At 51.8% G+C, this 18,666-nt stretch overlaps 9 protein-coding genes across 9 annotated transcripts; 5 read left to right on the plus strand and 4 right to left on the minus strand.

Moving 5' to 3' along the window:
* The first annotated feature begins 394 nt into the window (after nucleotides 1–394).
* BD324DRAFT_632250 (meiotic nuclear division protein 1) lies at nucleotides 395–1,941 on the plus strand. Its single transcript, XM_022016502.1, has 10 exons — nucleotides 395–545; nucleotides 591–613; nucleotides 662–704; nucleotides 758–839; nucleotides 887–900; nucleotides 981–1,015; nucleotides 1,125–1,232; nucleotides 1,283–1,442; nucleotides 1,514–1,591; nucleotides 1,643–1,941. Exons 1-10 carry the CDS (start codon nucleotides 497–499, stop codon nucleotides 1,669–1,671), a joined length of 621 nt encoding a protein of 206 aa, XP_021869492.1. The 5' UTR covers nucleotides 395–496; the 3' UTR covers nucleotides 1,672–1,941.
* Nucleotide 1,942: 1 nt separating this feature from the next.
* On the minus strand, nucleotides 1,943–4,137 carry BD324DRAFT_632263 (phosphoribosyltransferase-like protein). The gene is made up of 10 exons (XM_022016503.1): nucleotides 4,110–4,137; nucleotides 3,765–4,050; nucleotides 3,660–3,699; nucleotides 3,272–3,435; nucleotides 3,119–3,221; nucleotides 2,861–3,061; nucleotides 2,506–2,810; nucleotides 2,391–2,449; nucleotides 2,231–2,340; nucleotides 1,943–2,179 (listed from the first exon to the last, which is right to left on the minus strand). Exons 2-10 carry the CDS (start codon nucleotides 3,802–3,804, stop codon nucleotides 2,140–2,142), a joined length of 1,062 nt encoding a protein of 353 aa, XP_021869493.1. The 5' UTR covers nucleotides 3,805–4,050; nucleotides 4,110–4,137; the 3' UTR covers nucleotides 1,943–2,139.
* Nucleotides 4,138–4,374: 237 nt separating this feature from the next.
* Nucleotides 4,375–6,797, plus strand: BD324DRAFT_652439 (eukaryotic translation initiation factor eIF2A-domain-containing protein; the record flags this gene model as incomplete). The annotated part of the gene is made up of 11 exons (XM_022018495.1): nucleotides 4,375–4,396; nucleotides 4,453–4,519; nucleotides 4,574–4,645; nucleotides 4,701–4,919; nucleotides 4,967–5,372; nucleotides 5,420–5,531; nucleotides 5,575–5,643; nucleotides 5,695–5,881; nucleotides 5,932–6,206; nucleotides 6,256–6,617; nucleotides 6,669–6,797. 11 exons carry the CDS (start codon nucleotides 4,375–4,377, stop codon nucleotides 6,795–6,797), a joined length of 1,920 nt encoding a protein of 639 aa, XP_021869494.1.
* A 139-nt stretch (nucleotides 6,798–6,936) lies between these two features.
* On the minus strand, nucleotides 6,937–8,034 carry BD324DRAFT_682654 (hypothetical protein). The gene is made up of 6 exons (XM_022019159.1): nucleotides 7,624–8,034; nucleotides 7,506–7,551; nucleotides 7,407–7,457; nucleotides 7,320–7,343; nucleotides 7,053–7,167; nucleotides 6,937–6,959 (listed from the first exon to the last, which is right to left on the minus strand). The coding sequence occupies exons 1-5, from the start codon at nucleotides 7,628–7,630 to the stop codon at nucleotides 7,074–7,076; spliced, it is 222 nt and encodes a 73-aa protein (XP_021869495.1). The 5' UTR covers nucleotides 7,631–8,034; the 3' UTR covers nucleotides 6,937–6,959; nucleotides 7,053–7,073.
* Nucleotides 8,035–8,044: 10 nt separating this feature from the next.
* BD324DRAFT_632273 (hypothetical protein) lies at nucleotides 8,045–9,046 on the plus strand. Its single transcript, XM_022016504.1, has 2 exons — nucleotides 8,045–8,702; nucleotides 8,769–9,046. The coding sequence occupies exons 1-2, from the start codon at nucleotides 8,263–8,265 to the stop codon at nucleotides 8,938–8,940; spliced, it is 612 nt and encodes a 203-aa protein (XP_021869496.1). The 5' UTR covers nucleotides 8,045–8,262; the 3' UTR covers nucleotides 8,941–9,046.
* Nucleotides 9,047–9,219: 173 nt separating this feature from the next.
* On the plus strand, nucleotides 9,220–10,749 carry BD324DRAFT_89354 (NADP-dependent oxidoreductase domain-containing protein). The gene is made up of 5 exons (XM_022019273.1): nucleotides 9,220–9,353; nucleotides 9,404–9,563; nucleotides 9,615–9,712; nucleotides 9,765–10,338; nucleotides 10,386–10,749. The coding sequence occupies exons 2-5, from the start codon at nucleotides 9,482–9,484 to the stop codon at nucleotides 10,562–10,564; spliced, it is 933 nt and encodes a 310-aa protein (XP_021869497.1). The 5' UTR covers nucleotides 9,220–9,353; nucleotides 9,404–9,481; the 3' UTR covers nucleotides 10,565–10,749.
* Nucleotides 10,613–11,994, minus strand: BD324DRAFT_661376 (hemolysin-III related-domain-containing protein; the record flags this gene model as incomplete). The annotated part of the gene is made up of 5 exons (XM_022018897.1): nucleotides 10,613–10,951; nucleotides 11,003–11,228; nucleotides 11,280–11,663; nucleotides 11,708–11,725; nucleotides 11,778–11,994. 5 exons carry the CDS (start codon nucleotides 11,992–11,994, stop codon nucleotides 10,801–10,803), a joined length of 996 nt encoding a protein of 331 aa, XP_021869498.1. The 3' UTR covers nucleotides 10,613–10,800.
* A 229-nt stretch (nucleotides 11,995–12,223) lies between these two features.
* Nucleotides 12,224–15,287, plus strand: BD324DRAFT_661386 (P-loop containing nucleoside triphosphate hydrolase protein; the record flags this gene model as incomplete). Its single annotated transcript, XM_022018898.1, has 12 exons — nucleotides 12,224–12,460; nucleotides 12,510–12,747; nucleotides 12,794–12,945; nucleotides 12,997–13,305; nucleotides 13,355–13,489; nucleotides 13,535–13,706; nucleotides 13,753–13,874; nucleotides 13,917–14,086; nucleotides 14,134–14,363; nucleotides 14,414–14,588; nucleotides 14,630–14,835; nucleotides 14,882–15,287. The coding sequence occupies 12 exons, from the start codon at nucleotides 12,224–12,226 to the stop codon at nucleotides 14,974–14,976; spliced, it is 2,241 nt and encodes a 746-aa protein (XP_021869499.1). The 3' UTR covers nucleotides 14,977–15,287.
* BD324DRAFT_582435 (hypothetical protein) lies at nucleotides 15,191–15,630 on the minus strand (the record flags this gene model as incomplete). Its single annotated transcript, XM_022013556.1, has 3 exons — nucleotides 15,191–15,311; nucleotides 15,362–15,442; nucleotides 15,494–15,630. The coding sequence occupies 3 exons, from the start codon at nucleotides 15,628–15,630 to the stop codon at nucleotides 15,191–15,193; spliced, it is 339 nt and encodes a 112-aa protein (XP_021869500.1).
* Between the last annotated feature and the right edge of the window lie 3,036 nt (nucleotides 15,631–18,666).

The following is an 18,666-nucleotide window of genomic DNA, read 5'->3' on the forward strand; positions in this document are numbered from 1 at the left end:
CTTCTCATCTCCGCAACAATCGGCAACTATGCTCCGAAAGCAAAGCGACGAGACTTGAATTACCCCTTTGGGTAGTTTCGGTGAAATTACCGTGCGGGTTACCGTGTCCAACAGACCGATCGATTAGTCCGCAGATCCGTCCATGGTGGTCATTGTTGCTGAGGTCAGGTCAGTTCAGTGATGCATGGTCTGGTCAAGAGATCACAGTCAATGTCAAGTGGCATGAGGGAGGAGGTGATCCGCCTCAACGTATTGCTCGAGGCATATGTAGCTGTATTCCTCATCCATCATCCTCTGCTATTACCCCTTCTCCCCCCAAACTATCGTGTACGCGTTCTGCGCACTGATCGCTTCAGCTTACACTGACTTTGCTGGTATCCTATAATGCATTGCATGTCGACTCTGATCGCTCATCTTTACCAGCCGTTCCAACTCAATCCTTGACCACTCGCTGCCAGCTTGTCCCGCTGATCACAACTCAGGAATCAACCCGCAGATGTCTACATCCAAGCGAGGTCTCTCCAGAGACGAGAAAAAGGCAAAGAGTGAGTCGCATCTTTGAGGATGGAACACTGACTAGCCTCTCTCAGTGCTTGAGCTTTTTCACGAGAATGTGCGTCTGCGTACTTACTGATGGCGGACCACTGAGTCCGTCCTCTAGAGCGAGTTCTTCACGCTAAAGGAACTGGAGAAGATTGCACCCAGTGAGTCGAAGCCAGAATCCTGGCAACTGAGGAAGGGGCTGACATTCGAGCAGAGCAGAAAGGCATCGTTCAGCAGACTGTCAAGGAGATTCTGGAGGAGCTCGTATCTGACAACGAAGTGGTAGCTGAGAAAATGTGAGCTTGCATATGAATCAACTGTTACGCTGAGGGCAAACTTTAAGTGGGACAAGCAATTGCAAGTCGCGCCCTTCATCCCATCCACCCAATTGACAGAGCGCACTATATGTCCTGCTCACTGATACCCCTCACTTTCAGATTTCTGGTCCTTCCCCTCTGCAGCGGGAGCAACGGTGAATCTCAATATCCGTTCCAATCTCACTTTCCCATTTCCATACCTCCGTTCTTGCCCTCCTCAGTCTCCACCGTCGCCTTTCTCAGCCCAATCTGACCGAACTATAGAAACAAGCCGCCCTCGCCAAAGCTCAAAGAGAGCTTGAGGAAGTCACGAGCAAAATTGCAGAAGTCAATGCAGGGCTCAAGGCCGCAGAGAAAGATCGAGAAGATACAGTGAGGATCTTCCCCTATCTGCGCATAACTTCTCACTGACTGGTTATCAGCCAGAGCGTCGCAAGCTTCTTTCCACGCTCTCAGACCTACAAGCCGAGAACAAGACCCTCAAAGATGAATTAGCTGCGTTTGGAGCTGCTGATCCGGCAAGACACGAGAGGAAGATGCAAGCTGTGGAAGTGTGTAAAGAGGCCGCATTGAGGTGGACAGGTGAGCACTTCTCTGTAAGACTGAACTTGAACTTGGATCGAGTGCTGCGACGTGTCTAACATCGTGCATAGACAACACCATTGTCCTGCTTCAATATGCGGCTGGTCTTGGCGTTGAGCCGGACACTATCCGTCAGGAGCTTGGAATCAGTAAGCCGGTGCTAGATCTGGTATGGAGGTATGCTTCTGAAATCAGTATAGCCGAAGAGTGGGAAGACCTCCAAATTTGAAGCCATTCCAAGCCTGGAGCGCAATCATCGGATCCTCAATCGATAGTCTTTTCACCCTCAAGCATCGCTTCCGTTTCCCCTCTTCGCATAATCCACGATGCGAGTCTTGGTCAAGTAAAGTAAATCCCACCGCCATCACTCGCAACTCGGTCATAGCTCGCTCTCTCGCATCCGATATGTATACCTCAAGATCCGCAAGTCTCGTCAGTCACCTGTTACCCGGAGGCTCCGATACCTTACTGATTGATAAACAATGTTCATCAAAAGACATGCAACGCTTAGGCTGACATTTATCCTCTAATTGACTCCTCCTTTCTGCTGAATCTCAAGGTGCGATTGGTATGCAATGCGACATGACATTTAGGTTCTAGGGGTTTTGTTTCGCGGGTGTTATAGATCTCTCGCGCCGGACTTCTCTCTAGTCGTACAGCTCTCCAAGACACTCTAGATAAAACAAAAGGTTATCGATCAAAAGTACGAATGCTTGAACAGGGCAGAGATAGATTCTCTGAGCAGGTAGAGTCAGTGCTGGTAGCTCCTGAAAAACACTTTGACTGACCCGTTATGCGTACGCCTGATGGATTCTGCGATGACTGGGGAAATGTCGATGCTTTCGAGCATGGCTCCACATTCCTGTCTCCTATGCGTTTGGTCGATAGAGTTGGTGACCTATTCTCGATCAGCTTCTTCCCGCTAGGAAGTGGAGCACTGTCACCCACGACTAGCTTCTCGACAGGCAGATCTCTCAGGTTCTCCATGGTCGTTTCAGACAAGAGCCCTGTGAAAATAAGCACCGGGTCGATGGCCCTCAGCCGGCCTCTTAGGTCAACCCACCGTGCGAAATCAATGCGTAGACCTCTTTGGCTCCTGCCTCTCTAAGGACTTGCGCTGCCAATCTCACAGTGTGACCAGTATCGATCATATCATCAATCAGAATCGCCACTTTGCCCCTGACATCCCCGACCAGCAATTCCATCTTTTCGACACTTCTCGCTTCCTCGTCATCATCATGACTGCCTGAGTCTGAACCGGCCGGAGTGGGCGGCACAGTCGGCAGCGTAGCGGCCAAGAGGTCTCGTTTGCGTTTCCGGTTGATAAGGGCGAAGTCGAGATTGAGCTGATCTGCTAGGGCAGTGGCTCTGTGGTATAATCTTAAGCACGAGCTACTTGCGCTTGGTTCTCAACTCACCGTTTTGCTCCTCCTGCGTCTGGACTGACGATGATTCCATTCTTCCATCCTGGTATCTCTTGTTTTATATACGTCACCATGGATGGTTCGGACCAAAGATTATCGCAAGGGATGTCGAAAAATCCCTGGATCTGAGAGGCGTGGAGATCCATCGTGATGACGTGGTCTGCACCGGCGACAGCGAGCAGGTTGGCGACCAGCCTAGATGTTACAGGTAGTCAGTGCAGTTCTCAACGCAAGAGAGACTCGTAGACCCACTTGGCAGTGATGGGCGCTCTAGATTTGTCCTTCTTGTCTTGCCTGGAGTAAGGGAAACATGGAATGACAGCGGTGATTCTCTTGGCTGAAGCTGTCTTGCAGGCTGTCAAAGGGTCAGACAGGGCAGATCCAAACAGTCGACCCCATTCTCACCAGAAATCATGATCAAAAGTTCCATAAGATGGTCGTTGATGTCCGGGGGGCTAGGTGACTGGAGGATGAAGACGTCCTCGTCTCGTACCGAAGCATGTATCTGGACACTGGTCTCGAGAGACAAGAATTTGGAGACGTGACATGGCGTCAGGGCTATCCCGAGTCTGTCATGTAGAGGATTGGCAAAGGTTGGAGCATGGCAGTTGAGAGGGACGTGAAGGCAGCCAGGTCGTGTGAGATCATTGGACGAAGTGACAAGCAAAATGAGTAGAGCGAAGAAGGAGGTGCACATCAGCATGACTGTCCTGACAAACGTGCGTCCAATCCCAAAGGAAGGTGACCCGACAAAGATGGGATGGGAGAATGGGTTTAGGAGCTCTTGGCTCACCTCGAGGCCACAGCTTCCGCAAGTCGAGGGTGCGAGTTGCCTAGAATCAAGGTCAGTCTCCCGGTGGAAGAAGACCGATTCATGATTGGCCAGCACCAAACTCACCCGTCAACAACCTGATCGAGTTTCCAGTCTGATGAACCATGACGACCTAGTTTGCGTCCTCCGTGTTCGTCTCCAAAAAAAATCTTACTATTACAGAGCCTTCTCCACTCGCGCGAAGTCTCAGTCTTTGCGGATCAGAAATGGTCCTACTTAGGCTGAGCCGTTGGGATAGATGAGTCTGCCGTGTGTCGAGGTGAGAGTCTCCACCTTGAGGGTTATATTTCGTTCATTGGAGGTAGAAGATGAGTTCTGTGCCAAAGTCGAGTCCACACACTCAGGTTTGAAGGTGAGTGGACCCGGCCTCTGGGCTCCCCCGGACTTTCACGGAGACTAATCCGGATTAAGCCGATTAGGTTAAAGGGGATTAAGACAAATTACTAATGCGAGTCTGTGACGTGGGATTCCTTTTGCCCACCTCTCGATTTGATAAGCTCGATTGCACAAAATGTTCATCCAATATCCATTTTCCTTTGGATGGCTGCAACCTGTTCTTGACCGAGACACTGAGACTCATCACATCGGAGACACCTTCCGTGCGAAACAGCTCGCGGGACCTCTCCATACCTCACCATCTCACGCCAACGTTGTAAGGTTCGCTTAGCTGGCCATCATGCCCTATCCTCAGTATGCCTGTGAGTCGGAGACCGCTCGCGGATGCGTCATGAAGTCCTGCTCATCTATCATTCAGTCCGGGCTCAAAAGACACTGGGATTAAGCGCTGGTCCATCTTGGCAAGTCACTGATCAGATTCCGAGGTGAGTCTTCAGGTTCACAGTTTAGGAGAACAACACAGCTTACGCGTCGCTCAGTGGATCAGTTGGCATCAAGAGCTGTGTCTATTCTACAGATGGAGATTGGTTCGCGTACGCTACGCCTACAAAGTAGGTTGATCTTGAGCGTTATGAGGTCCATCTCAAGCTGACTCAAAACCTTCAGTGTCCAGCTCCTGCCGTCATCCTCTTCCTCCTCGGAGCCGGCGAGAGTCATTGAACACCCCAATGTCATGGCTCTTGCATTCTCTCCCCTCTCCACAACCCTCTTCACCTTTGAGCGTCCAATCAAATCTGATACAGAGGTGCACAAGAATGTCAAAGCGTGGGATGTCAAAACGGGCAACGAGGTTGGAGGATGGTACCAGAAGACATACGACGATTGGTCAGTTCCATCACCTATTCGTCGCCGGCGGGCTAAATCGTCAACAGGGAACCTCTAATCACCGCGGACGAGACCCATCTGATACGGCCCACAGCGTCCGACATTCTCATCTTCACTCCTCCATTGTCACCCCGCCCGACAACCCGGCTCAAGATTGACGGAAACATTAAAGGAGTCTTTCTCTCTTCACCTTCTGCCCTTCCGCCAGGTACGACCTCAGCCAAGCCTGTTCCTCCAGCATCCGAGCCCGCCATTGCCGTATGGCTGGGCGAACGGAAAGGAGCTCCAGCTAGTGTCGCGCTCTATACCATGTCAAGTCTCCTAGGGAACGCGAAGAAGGATAATGGCGATGAGGGAAAGACGGAGACTCGGGACATACCATTGACGACAGCTAGAAAAGCGTTTTACAAGGCCGACAAGCTCAGCGTGAAGTGGAATGCGGCGGGTACCATGGTAAGTCAGCAAGCAAATGCGGTGACATCACTGATGGAGCTCTTCAGGCCCTCTTTCTCACACATACCGATGTAGATCAATCCGGCAAATCCTACTACGGGGAGACAAATCTTTATCTTCTCAGCGTTGACGGTTCATTCGATAGTATGGTCGACCTAGGTGAGTCTACCTTGACGAGGGTCTCTGCGCTGACTTTCTCTAGACAAAGAGGGCCCGATCTACGATTTTGGCTGGAACCCGACTTCCAGAGAGTTTGCTGTTTGCTATGGATGTAAGCTGCGATTAGTATTACAAAGGTGATCGTAGCTGACCATTTCTCCAGATATGCCTGCCCGTGTGCAGCTCTACGATCTCAAAGCCAAGCCTCAGCATTCTTTCGGAGCCCAGCACCGCAACTTACTTCTGTACCAACCTCAGGGCAGACTGCTGATCACCGCCGGGTTCGGAAACCTGGCTGGAGGTGTAGACGTGTGGGACATCAGCACCCGAAACAAAGTTGCCGAATTTAAGTGAGCCGAACGAGAAACCAGACAGCTGCCCAAAATTGACACCAATGCAGAGCTGCCAATTCATCTCACTGTGAATGGTCCGCATGTGGTCGCTACATTTTGACTGCAACGCTCTCACCGCGCTTACGAGTCGACAATGGGGTCAAGATTTGGTGGTGCGGGGGACAGCTTCTCAACATTCACCTTCAGGACGAGCTTTATCAAGTCAGTTTCCAGCCTAGCAACCCGTCCGGTGTTCAGCCATTCCCGGCAGTCCTCCCGCCTGCCCCGGAGCCGAATGAGAGTGTAGCCTTACTGAGACCCAAGGGCGAGACATCAAACGGTGGTGAGAGGAGAGATTGCCCGCATCCGCAGAGATCCGCTGATCAACTCAGGCGACTCGAAACCAGCAGGAGCATATCGTCCGCCTGGCGCTAGGGGTACAGTCGCTAGTGATGCCTACAAGCGGGACGAGAACGGGACGTACGAACCTTTGACACCAATGTTCAAAGGTGGTAAACCATCGCAGCGCTATGTTCCCGGTGCGAACTCTATACCTGGTGCTCCCAACCCGTCTGGCGCCGGCGAAGAGAAGAAGAAGCGCGTTAGATCGAAGCGACCGATCAAGGACAAGGATGGAGAAGCGAACGGAGACAGAGAAAATGAGCCTCCAGTCGACGAAATGACGACGTTGAAGGTCCACGATAATGGAGTCGACGAGGCTGTCGCCAAGAAGCTCCGAAATCTGGCCAAAAAGGTGAATTCATCAAGTCCTCCACTATCACCAATTTGACTGAACATGTTCTAGCTCAAGGCCATAGAAGACCTCAAGGTCAAACAGAGTCAAGGTGAAGAGCTTGAAGTGACGCAGGTGAAGAAGATTGCGACAGAGCAACAGGTCAAGGACGAGATATTGTCTCTTGGCGGCACGGTGTAGACCTCAGGATGATTAGCATGGATAGCCAAGGGGAGCGTGACATCGACACCATTCCCTATTCTTGTCGAGACTTGTAAATGGCAACAATCATTACCGCATGAATTGCATGGCACACCAGAACTAGGCGAGTCAAATTCCCGGGCTACCAGGGGCTTCAATCGACTAGCGTATTCTCAGATGATGGCCTGGTATCTGAATGACCCCTCTGCGCTCGTTTCAGCGCCATCAAATTGAGACTCGCAGTCGACTCACCACTAATATTGTATATCCAAGAAACTAGTTACTTCTTCGCTGCCTTCTTGTCCGGCGGAGCTGTCCCATTCGCCTCAGCTGCCAACTTCGCGGCTTTCTCCTGAGGTTATCATCAGCTTCCACCAGCATACATAAGAGCGCAAGTCGGATGCTTGGATGCGACTCAAGATGTGATGACGGATGATGAAGCAAGACGTCCAACATACCTCAGCTCTGAAAGGGGAAATCAGCGATACACACCAATGGATCTGGAATGTGTATTCCGCTCACTTTTTCCTCATTGCCTCCATGTCTCTGTATCATGGATCAACTTGTTGAGCCACAGACACTGGTACCGCGACACCAGAGCCAACTCACGCTTCTTTCCGCTTGACGGGATCTCCAGACTTCTTGTTAGCTCCCGGTTGGCTTGAGGGTCAAGTGAGCTTTTTCCGAAGCGAAAGCTCTCGAGCTCACCTCTTCGCCAAATTCTTCGCTCGAGCTCGTTCCCTCTGATCTCCTCCTGTACGGAAATAAGCTGCTTGCGATGGACTCTCGGAGCAAGTGAAAGACTCGGAAGAGACGAGAGACATACGGGTCATTCTGGCTCAAAGGTGGAGCAGACCACGTCTTGACGGGTGCTGAAGATGTCAAATAGGTCCTCTTCGCCCTTCACTCTGCCTCCTCGCCTCGCTAGCTCGATCTTGCGTCTCGATACAGTGGCCAGAACTGACGAAATGGGTCAAAAGTCCAGAAAACAATCAATCGGTTTGCGCAACTTTTCGAAAGTGGCGGATTTTCCGCTAGGACCTCTGCTGCTGGATGTCATTCGCTTCTCCGTCGCAATTGACAGTCAAGAGAGTACTGGCTTCTCAGGTCGCAGAGGATTCAGTCGCTATACTTGGCCGTCTGTGATGCGGACGTGCTCCCTTTCAGCCGGAGGCCTGATGGTCACTATGTCAAGATTACCCTGACTTGGACCGCCCCGAATCCCCTCCCCCCCCCCCCCCCACCCCCCCCGGAGCATGCATTACGCATCTCGACTTTGACAGCATATGTCAGGAGCGTTGACTTAACCTGCTCGTGGAATCATGTGCATCGCCCAAGCAAGGATCAAGGGTCGTCCGAAATCGATAGGCCATTGAGACAAGCTCTGCTGATTCCGCGGGCCGCCGATAGCCGACACCCACTTCACTCGATTTTCGAAGACCTTGTTTCCGCACAGCCAGGAGAGATGCAGTCAGAGGCACCAAAACCAACTCAGGAGCAGCTGATAGAAGCACGACCTTATCTAGCATCCATTGATCGGACGATCAGGGATGGCTTCCCAAGATACGAGTTATCCTCCTTCTTCGCGATCCCAGGAGCACTCAAGGCGTTCTCGAACGATATTATAAGCTATTTCACAGGCGATATAGGAACATTAGACGGATGGGTCGGTTTGGATGCGTTGGGCTTCATAGTCGCTGGATCGCTGGCTGGAATCACAGGCAAGAGCATGATTCCAGCGAGGAAAGGAGGGAAATTGGCTTTGCCCCCAGACGAGATTTTGCGAACCGGACCTGTCAATGATTACCTCGACGCGTACGCGGAGAGAGCCGGCGCGACCAAGTCGGTGAAGACCCTCGAGTTCAGACGGGACCTCATCAAGCCCGGCGCCAGACTGATAGTAGTGTGAGTTCGGGTTCATTGAATAGATGGGATGGTCGTGAGAGCCTCTGTCTGACATTTGGAACCCAGGGACGAATGGATAGATATTGGAGGCCAGATGACATCTGTAGTCGACCTGTTAGAGTCGCATGGCGTCGTGATTGTAGGTATAGCAACACTGCATATCGATCTCGAACAAGAACGAACCCCAAAACTGTGGCGAGAGCGTAAAGTCTTCGCAGCCGATTCTTCTCCTTTGTAGCTTCATGCGTGGCTTTCATACGTTCCTATCATTGTGAAAGCTGCCGCATGAGAGAGGCTCATGCATGCATAGACGCGTCATGCCGCGACTCCGGACTACGTTCCCATCGTCCTTACACATCTGCAGACGCCCCGAACGATGCACTCAAGCATCGGTGACATCTGATTCCGTTTGATTCCGTTTGATCCCGTCCATAGTTCGGGCCCGGATTGACTTTTCGCCCGAGCCGGGAGGTAATGTATAAATCAGAACAGACTCGAGCTGTAAAGCAAAGGCCAGTTTCATTCGCCACGGTCCCTAACATGCTCTCGCAGCTCCCTCATCTTTTGCAATCCAAAGCCATGTCTCAAACTGTTCAAATTGGCACGGGCGACCATTCGCTCAAACTGGTCAAAATTGGTTTCGGAGCCATGGTGAGTTGCCACTTTATCCGCCACAAATCAATATTGAACTTCGACTCCAGGGCATGTCTGTCAAGGGACCGGTCTCCGACGAGCAGGTAGGCTTCATCGAGGTATCAGCATAGGATATCACTGACACCATGCCTGCTCGACAGTGCTTCGAGACGCTCAAATATGTCATCCAGCAGGCCAAACCTGGCGAGAAGATGGTGATCAACAGTGGTATGTCAACTTTGTGGCATTTTTTTACGAGGAGTACCTGACTTGATGCAGCCGAGTTCTATGGACCGGACTCTGCCAACCTTAAGCTCCTCAGTCGTTTTTTTACCAGATACCCCGAGCTGAGTGAGCAAGCGTTGGTTGTTGTCAAGGTGAGGCGTGAAAAGAGACTTCCAACGCCAACGTGACTAAAATCCTCTTCAGGGCGGAATGGGGGGCTTCAAGGCTAACGCCGGTCCACCATCCATGCAGCCCGACTCAAGCTCCGAGGCTCTCCGGCTTTCCGTAGAAGGCAATGCAAAGGCACTGTCTCCAAAGAGGATGGACGTGTTCGAGCTTGGACGAATCGATAAATCCGTTCCCATTGAAGAAGCTATGAAGACGCTTGTGAAATTACGAGACGAAGGCTGGTTTGACTACATTGGTCTCTCGGAATGTTCCGCAGCGACTCTCGAAAGAGCGGTCACCGTGTCTCCGATCCTCACTGTCGAAATTGAGATCTCGCCCATGGCATGGGAGGAGGAGACCAGAAAGGTTTTGGCAGTGGCGGAAAAACCCGGTGTCAATGCTGCTATACTGGCTTATTCACCCATGGGACGAGGCGCTTTCGTTGGGATATCGTATGAGGATATCCCAGCTATCGTCAAGAAAATGTTCCCTCGCTTCCAAGAGGAGAATTGGGCGAACAACAAGAAATTACAAGACAAGCTCAAGGTACTGGCTGAGCAATGCGGCGTTCCGATTAATCAATTGGCTCTTGCTTGGGTATTGTCTACGTGTAAGCATCACACTTCACCCTGGCTGCGCTCGCTGATTCCCGAGCAGCGCCCAATGTCGTACCGATACCGGGCACTACCAAATTAGCGAACGCCGAATCAAACTTTGCAGCCATCTCAGTCGAGCTCTCCGACGAGGACCTCGCGGAGATGACGAAGATCGTGGAAGAAGCTGAAATTCATGGTCAGAGGTTTCCCGAGGCCCACAATCACTTGAATTGGGGCTAGATCGTAGTCTATGTGCATGTCTGTATGGAGCCACGTGCGGACGATGCCTGGGTTGAGCCTTGTGTGTATCCATATCTCTCCTCGAAGAGGTTCACATCTGGCTCAAGTGGCTGCTTCGCTTCACTCGATGATTTCCGGCGTGAAGGAAGAGACCGACAAGTTCCGTGTTTTGCGATGATGCCGTTCCCTCGCGCAAGTCAAGTCCAGCAATCGCAAGTGTGCTTGGATGACAAGTCTCAAGGCAGAGATTGCCGACCCCAGACCATACCTCGGAGAGCGGCGTATTGCAGACCAGCGCCACCCAGTACAAAGCAATGAAAGATCTGATGAGACGCTCCTAAATAGTCGAATGTACCTGGGCTGAACCGTTCAGGTACTCGAGCGGCACTGTGAACGCAATGAGCCGGTATGCCAAGGGACGGGGCTCATCGAGCTCACTACAGGATCGCCCCGAAGATGTAAGATGCTCCTCCAGCTATGACCAGGTCCAGACTGACTACTTGTCTGGCGTAGGTCAGTCCACGAGCGATAATGACGTGTGCCACTGGAATGACTGCGGAGAGGCCCAAGGCAATGAATGCCGTTGTCCTCCTCCACCGATGAGTCCTCTGGGCTGGAGATAAGACCGTGTAGGTCGTGGCCACGCCAGCTAGGAAGATGAAGCCTCATTTGAGTGTCAGGCAAGTCTCTGACAGAATGATCGAGGTGTGCTCACCCATATACAGCCCTTGCAGGACGGGCTGTCCATAAAAGGAGTAGTACAGACCTGCTATGATTGTTCCGCAAGTAAGGATGACAATCCCAAGCTGTCCTGCATCAGTCTTCGACACAGAACCCGGACAGCTCACGTAGTCTCCCCTATGAGAAAGGTCTGATACTTCTCGAGAATGACAACAGACGGTATGAAACCAACTGCTCAGGCCTAGGCAAGCTACCGAACACACCAGATTGAGAGTCAGAGCGATCTTGTCATGAGTCGTCGGGGGAGTCGGCAGGGGATCTGACGCCCGCCCAAAAGTTGGGAAATGGGTCGGAAAGAGATGCAAGGGGATGAGAATGGCGAAAAAGAATGCGCCGATGGAGTGGGTGTGAATGTTGACTGCCACTTGATCAGAGAGATCAGCGAAATGTGAAGGAACCCACCTGTCTCATTATGGAAGACTGTTGACCAATCAGCTTTGAAGAACCGCCAGGTATAAGATGGGCGGCTCACATGCAAAAGCACTCCAAATACAACCCCTGATAGATCTGATCTGACGTCTGTATCCCGTTCTGATGTGATCATTATCGCTTTGCCATGGCAAAAGTCGGTGCGATTCTTCATATGTTAAAGTCTGCCGCCAAAGATCCTTATCGGATGGGGTAGCCGTATCAACTGTAGTATCAGCCCGCAGAGGGGTTCGTTCGCTCGGCTGATGATTCTGACCCATTCTCTGTCGCAAAGTCATGCTCTGAGCCTCACTGCCAGTCGATTGCTGCTGCCGAAGGATATCTGGTCCACGTCTGACGTCGTCTATGGTCGTTGAATTGCCGAACTTTCGGACACTGCAAAAAAAAAGTTTCAAGGTTCTGCCAAAATCAACAATTCTTCAATCCACACCAACCGCTTCTCGTTCCACAACCATGTCAAGCTCGACAAAGGCCTCGTCAAGCAAGAGAATGAGTATAGAGCAGCTGAATAAACAAGCTAGAGGCTCGCAACATGCAGTCAAAAAGGCAAAATCCAAGATGGTCCGGGAACGACTAGACGCGGAGGACTTGCAATGGAAACCAGTCCAAATGCCGAGCTTTGCAGGCATGGACGGTGGAGGCGGAATGATGATGCTCGAAGAGCTAGATGGCGTGGATGTGACATGGGAGGAAGACCTGGCAGGGCGCAAGATCGCTCGATTCGTGGTTAGTCTGAGAGGCGTGATCGCAAGACAGGACTGATCGTGCGCTGTAGTCTGCCGGTGAGCCGAGTCGCAAGGGCAAAGAGAAGGAGCACGAGGCCTCTCAGGGATCGGAGCAAGCTGTAGCAGCTCCAGTGGAGAGCGATCAAAGCAAGAAGAGCAAGAAGCGGGCGAGAAAGTCCACTAAGGAGGATGAAGCAGACGGAGCATTGCCCTCTTTTGCGGCGCTTGACACAACAGAGCTTGATGATATGGACGAAGCTTTCGAAGAACACACCCCGTCTTTCGATGGTGAGCTGAGCCTCTTAGCTGTTGCATGTGGGCTTATTCTCGTCAGATGCCCTGATGCCTGCGTGGAGAGATATTGACTTGAATGCGGCGTTAAAAAGGGGCCTACTGGGCTTAGGTTTCAACAATCCTACGGAGATCCAGAAGAGATCATTACCGTTAGCCTTGAGCGGCAGGGACATCGTTGGAGTCGCCGAAACGGTGGGTCCTGGGCAAGATGCGCTCAAAAGTGCCGCTGACGATGCTCTACAGGGATCCGGCAAGACTCTGGCTTACTCTTTACCAATCTTATCCCATCTTCTCAATACTCCTAAATCCTCAGAGACTCCACGACCCCTTACCGCGCTCATCTTGTGTCCAACCAGAGAACTCGCTCTTCAGGTCGTACAACATCTATTTGAGATCACAAAACTGGCTGCGCCGACCACTAGTGGACCACCACGTATCAGTGTAGGGAGCGTCGTGGGAGGATTGAGCGCGCAGAAACAGAAGCGGATCGTAGAGCGAGGTTGCGATATATTAGTGGCCACTCCTGGTCGATTGTGGGATCTGATTCAAGCTGTGAGAACCTCGCTGGAAGGGCGAAGTTGCGAAGCTGACTACCGACCAGGATAACTCTCTGGGGGCTGGAGTGGTGGGACTGAAATATCTCGTTATCGATGAAGCGGACAGAATGATTGAAAATGGGCATTTCGCCGAGCTGGAGAACATTGTCCGACTTATCGAACGAGGCTCCAAGTATGTTGTCAATTACGCGCGATCATGGCCATACTGATTCCCCGTCAGACAGGGCGAAGACGATGCCGATCCTGTTTTCCAGAATCTGGCACACCAGGATCCGCCTCGAGATGATCTTCAAACCTTCATCTTCTCCGCCACGCTGTCCAAAGATTTGCAACACAACTTGAAGAAGAGACATCGAGCCGTGCCCAAAAAGTCGGGCAAGCGCCCCAGCGCACTAGGTCAGTATTTGTCAAAGCAGCGGTGCTGGTGCTGAGTCGAAACCAGAGGACCTTGTGGAGAGATTGGACTTCCGGGACCCTGAGCCATTCGTTGTCGATCTCAGTCCTGAGGGTGGGGTCGTCGCCAGTTTGAGGGAGAGCATGATCGAGTGCCTTACATCTGAGAAGGTAGGCACTCATCGTCTAGTCAGTTGCTCAGACCTGTCTTAGGATCTCTACCTCTATTACTTTTTGCTCCGATATCCTGGTCGAACCTTGGTCTTTGTCGGATCTATCGATGGTATCCGACGACTGACCCCGCTGTTTGAGATGCTGCAGATGCCCGTCTACCCTCTGCATTCGCAACTGCAACAGAAGCAGAGACTGAAGAATCTAGATCGGTGAGACTGCCATGTCTTTTGATCACTAAGCTAAATCGCGTTCATAGTTTCAAATCCTCGTCAAATGGTACTTTGATAGCCACAGATGTTGCTGCGAGAGGTTTGGACATCCCTCACGTCGATCACGTCGTCCATTTCAATTTACCTCGGACCGCCGACGCTTATATCCATCGGAGTGGTCGAACTGCACGAGCCCAAAACCCAGGGTTCGCTCTACAACTATGCGCACCTGAGGAGAAGGGTATGCAGCGCGCACTCATGCGATCCTTGGATCGAGGTGAGCGAGTTTCCCCCAGCGGGCAGGGGAACAATCTGCTGATCGCTTAGAACACGAGGTTCCCGAGATGCCGATCGAATCTGGTTTCTTACCGAAATTGAAAGAAAGAGTCACACTCGCGAGGGATATCGAAAAGGCCCAACATGAAGTCAAGAAGGAGACTCACGATAGGAATTGGCTTCAAGAAGCAGCAGACGATCTAGGTGTTGATATTGACCCTGAACTGTAAGTCTCTCCCATCTACCCCTGAGCTAATCTCGCGACAGTCTTTCCGAGCAGGATGATCCTGATCTGCCATTCCACAGGATGAAAAAGTCCAAGGCCACACACAAGGGCTCGAAACGCGACGTCGGATCTCTCAAAGCGGAATTAAAACATCTGTTGAGTCAGCCTCTCATCGCTAGGGGTGTAAGTGCAAGATACCCGACATCCGGCAGTAAGGTCATCGTGGATGATCTAATAAAGTCCACGGGTGAGTGACCATTGAAACAACGCATCTTGCTCATCTCCGAGCTCAGGTCACACCATGATGCTAGGTGCAAAGACCACCAAAGCACACGACGAAGACCTGGTAACTCGGAAGAAGTCGTCCCTGAATAAGCGGAAACGCTGATGCGTCGGTGTCCCGCCTCCCACTCGCAATGTGCAAGATATGCATGGCTGCAGGTCAAAAAAAGGTTGATGTTGATTCGTACTAAGACAAGATTTCCACACGCATGCTACAACAGAACAAGATCAGTCGGCCTTATCAGCAAGAAGTCACGCTACAAGCAGAGCGCCATCCGCAATCTCAAGAAAAATTAAAACCTCTGCCCTTCTCTACCAATCTAGTAAGGTTCGAACCTGTGACCTGGGTCCGGACTACCTCGGCGAGGCACGATTGAACCGCTGCAGATTCCACGTTGTCGATGACGATGGAGCGCATCACCTCGAGCAAAGCCTTTACCGCTGTACAGATGTAAGTTTGTGCCATGCTGACATCTGCAACATTGACTCACCAAGGGCAAGGAAACGGTTTTGTCCCGCTGTGAATCCTCATATGTCGTCTCAGATCATGTTGGCGGACGAACGCGGCATTACTGATGAGCAACTGTCAGCTTGTGCACTGTCCTGCAGATCTCAACACCCACCAATCCTCTGTCGGACAGAGGTAGGGCTTGTCCTCTAAATGCGTCTGGATATGACTGTGGATCGCACTCTTCCTCGGGAAATGCCTCTCGCACCCTTCGATCAGGCACTTGAATCGCTTGACGGCTTGATTTGTCATGCTTCCATCGGAGGTGTAGAATGTGGTGTAGAGCTTCTCCAAAAACGCCTTTGGAAGTCCTGGTCCAATGGGCTGACCATCGGGTCCTAGAACTGTTCGAGGCGGATCAATCACGAGTTGAGGTTGAGCATCGGGGTTGGGCACCAGAACAGTCGTCTCGGGAGCTGGAGCAAGCATGGGCATACTGCTCAGCTCCGGACCAAACTGGATGGTCTCTCGTTTCGGTGAGGACGGTCCCGCGACAATGGACCGTCGTCGTTCTTCTTCGCTTTCTGCGATCGAAGGGAGTGTCTTTCCACTAAGAAGAGATGGATCGATACCTCCTTGTCCACTGCCTAGATCCGCTGGCGAAGCGGTACTGGACGATCGACTGCCTTGCCTTGGCGTCTTTGGCTTTGGTTTGGGACCTGGCCGCATAGGCTTGCCGACGCGAGGGTAAACTCGTTTCTTGGATCGAGGCGTTTCGGGAGAAGTGGTCAAAGAAGCGGACCCAGAGGCATGGCGATTGTATGGCGAGAATCCTTGTTGAGTCTCAAACATTGAATCGTCCATCGTGATCATGCCGGAAGGTTCGCCGCCTTGGGAGGGTCCAAACAGACCGTGGGTTCCAGAGACAGACGGCATGTTGGACATGCTAGGCATGGACGAGCCAATGTTTTCAAACGGAGCAGAGACGGATCGTTGAAGCATAGGGGGTGCAAGGAAATGAGCGTCTTGTTGCTGTTGAAGCTGATTTTGTTGACCGATGTTGATGTAGGAAGCTGAAGAATGTCGTTGCAGTCCGCCAGTGGGCTGAGTAGGATATTGATAGCCCGCAGGTTGGTTGCCTGTGGCATTGTATGTACGAGTTGCCCAGTCAGTGATATCGACATTCTGAGAATTGGTAGGGAATCTGTTGACCCCGGGTACAGAGGGATAGTTGACCACGTGAAATTGAGATTGAGAAGGCAGGCCAGATTGAGGTGGCATCTGATAGCTCATATCACCTTGAGGAATCATTGGCGTATTGACCATTGTGCTTCCAGTCTCTCTGCGGTAGACTGGCTGACCAGGGAAGGAAGCGACCGACACCATCGAAGTCGAATGTGGCGCGCTGAACGAAGGTCCTGGTCCCATCACTTGGGCAACACCACTCATCAGTGACATGTCGTTGTCATACTGCTGAACGTGTTGCGTCGCTGGTGGTCCCGTACTGATAAATTCGGCTTGGGTTTGCTCGGGTGAGGCAAAGAAGACGGTTCCAGCTTGCATAGGTGATCGTGTACGGGAGATGGGAGAGCCCTGCTGGCGGTGCAAAATCTCTGGGAGAGACTGCGAGGCGTTCATGGGAATGTCGGTCGCGGTGTAAGTGGGAAAGAGATAAGGAGAGACGAGCTGCTCGTCCGAGGTGGAAGCAGTGATTCCGGACATACCAGAGACATTGCGCTCTTTGCCAAATTGGGGAGCAGAGAGGTACGATTCCGAGGGGCCTCTTGAACTCTTTTGCTGAGTTTGGAGGGACTGAAAATCGCTCGCGCTACGGGGGAGGGAAAGAGAGATTGGCATCGAGGTGACGGCAAAGGTGGCCTGTCGCCTGCTGCCACCAGAACGGTGCACATTAGAAGGTGATCCAAGCCCAGTCACAGATCGTCTTGGGGGTCGAGAGATGGTAGACGGAGCGGAAAGGATTTTGGGTGACTGAGTCGGTGTTGTGTTGTCAGGCGACATGGCGTGAGCATTGGGAATAGGGGAAGATGGGAACAGGTCATAGTTGACATTGGCGTACGCGTCATCCTGATGGCCAGTGAGGATTGTTACTGGAGCATGATGGTTCATTCTCATCGACATGGACATGGAGCTGGGGACTTGGTCTTGTCCACCATTAGCTCGGATCGCCTTGAGTCGATGTGGTTGAAGCGGAGAGACGAGAAATTCTCCCCCTCTCTTGAGCTTCGCGCCTGGCGTTTTGCCAAACCTGTCGAAAGGAGATGCCGAATCATTTGCGATATCGAATTCGAATGTCGGGTGTACACTGTTGTGGATCGGAGATGAATGCACGAACAGGACACCTGGCTCAGCGCCGCCTTTGAGGAAGTCGTCGAAGGACTGTTCCCCAGAATCAGGCATCAAAGGTGACGATGCCATGGTGGGAGAGAGTCTGTAGACGGTCAGCTGGTGCCCTGATCCTCCTGGAGACACATCGCCACCACGCCCCCGATTGGACTTACTACTCGAGACAATATCAAGCCTTGCGATAAGATACAGAGGATTAGAGATGGCGAGGTCGAGTTCAAGGTATGCGTCCACCAAGATGACGAGCCTCTTTACGAGGTCATAGGATTATAAGAAAGACGGAGGGTGGTGCGAGGGGGAAAGTGAGAGAGGGCAATGCGCGATGGAGAAGATGTGAGACAGCTGTTTCCAACTATTTTCTCCTCCGCTCGTCCTCTTCGTCTGTAGTCGAAACAGATCACGAGGTGGTTCCAAGTCTCCGTCGCGCAAACAAGAAGCTTGGTATACACAGAGGTCCCTAAGACTGACACAATACCTCACGACTGTCGTCCAGAATTCTCGACGTATTGACAGGTCTGTAATTATCCTGTCGGGACGAGACGGATCTGAAATCACCTGATCTCATGTCAGCTGATGTCGGAAGTGATACTCGGCTGGGAAAAAGAGAAGACGCAGGGTTTTCATATGCCAGAGCCCGATTCACCCTTCGTCTTCACTATAGTCTCTGTCGTGATCGTCATGTGACAGGCGTACTTTGTAGCAGAGCGGAATAACACAGGACATGGAATGAAAATTGAAAGGACCTCAACTCACAAATGGTGACAGACAACTTGGTTTTCTTCGATGACGTGTCGACGACGAGGTAAGACGGCACAGCAGGTAAGAGCGACGTTCCAGGACGGGCTGACTCTGAAGGCTGATGTGTCCAAAGGGGGAAGATGCTAGTGAAGATGTCAAGTAGACTCTCCAGCGTGTCGTAGTTTAACAAATGAGTGTGGGTTGATTCCAAAAGAGTGACGAGGATTTCGCAAGGTTCCAAGCAGC

Source organism: Kockovaella imperatae (genome assembly GCF_002102565.1).
Source record: "Kockovaella imperatae strain NRRL Y-17943 chromosome Unknown BD324scaffold_11, whole genome shotgun sequence".
Classification (NCBI taxonomy): Eukaryota; Fungi; Basidiomycota; class Tremellomycetes; order Tremellales; family Cuniculitremaceae; genus Kockovaella; species Kockovaella imperatae.

Bases quoted from the DNA above. Each gene is read 5' to 3' on its own strand.
- BD324DRAFT_632250 (XM_022016502.1), top strand. From the start codon at position 497: ATGTCTACATCCAAGCGAGGTCTCTCCAGAGACGAGAAAAAGGCAAAG. The intron at 614-661 runs GTGCGTCTGCGT...TCCGTCCTCTAG, and splicing joins TTGAGCTTTTTCACGAGAAT to AGCGAGTTCTTCACGCTAAA. The intron at 705-757 runs GTGAGTCGAAGC...ACATTCGAGCAG, and splicing joins ACTGGAGAAGATTGCACCCA to AGCAGAAAGGCATCGTTCAG.
- BD324DRAFT_632263 (XM_022016503.1), bottom strand. From the start codon at position 3,804: ATGGTTCATCAGACTGGAAACTCGATCAGGTTGTTGACGG. The intron at 3,222-3,271 runs GTGAGAATGGGG...ACCCTTTGACAG, and splicing joins ACTTTTGATCATGATTTCTG to CCTGCAAGACAGCTTCAGCC. The intron at 3,062-3,118 runs GTGGGTCTACGA...TGTAACATCTAG, and splicing joins AGAGCGCCCATCACTGCCAA to GCTGGTCGCCAACCTGCTCG.
- BD324DRAFT_682654 (XM_022019159.1), bottom strand. The intron at 7,344-7,406 runs GTGAGTTGGCTC...TCCATGATACAG, and splicing joins CCCGTCAAGCGGAAAGAAGC to AGACATGGAGGCAATGAGGA. The intron at 7,168-7,319 runs GTGAGCGGAATA...TATGCTGGTGGA, and splicing joins ATGGAGGCAATGAGGAAAAA to AGCTGATGATAACCTCAGGA.
- BD324DRAFT_632273 (XM_022016504.1), top strand. From the start codon at position 8,263: ATGCAGTCAGAGGCACCAAAACCAACTCAGGAGCAGCTGATAGAAGCA. The intron at 8,703-8,768 runs GTGAGTTCGGGT...TTTGGAACCCAG, and splicing joins GGCGCCAGACTGATAGTAGT to GGACGAATGGATAGATATTG.
- BD324DRAFT_89354 (XM_022019273.1), top strand. From the start codon at position 9,482: ATGCCTGCTCGACAGTGCTTCGAGACGCTCAAATATGTCATCCAGCAG. The intron at 9,564-9,614 runs GTATGTCAACTT...GACTTGATGCAG, and splicing joins GAAGATGGTGATCAACAGTG to CCGAGTTCTATGGACCGGAC. The intron at 9,713-9,764 runs GTGAGGCGTGAA...AATCCTCTTCAG, and splicing joins AAGCGTTGGTTGTTGTCAAG to GGCGGAATGGGGGGCTTCAA.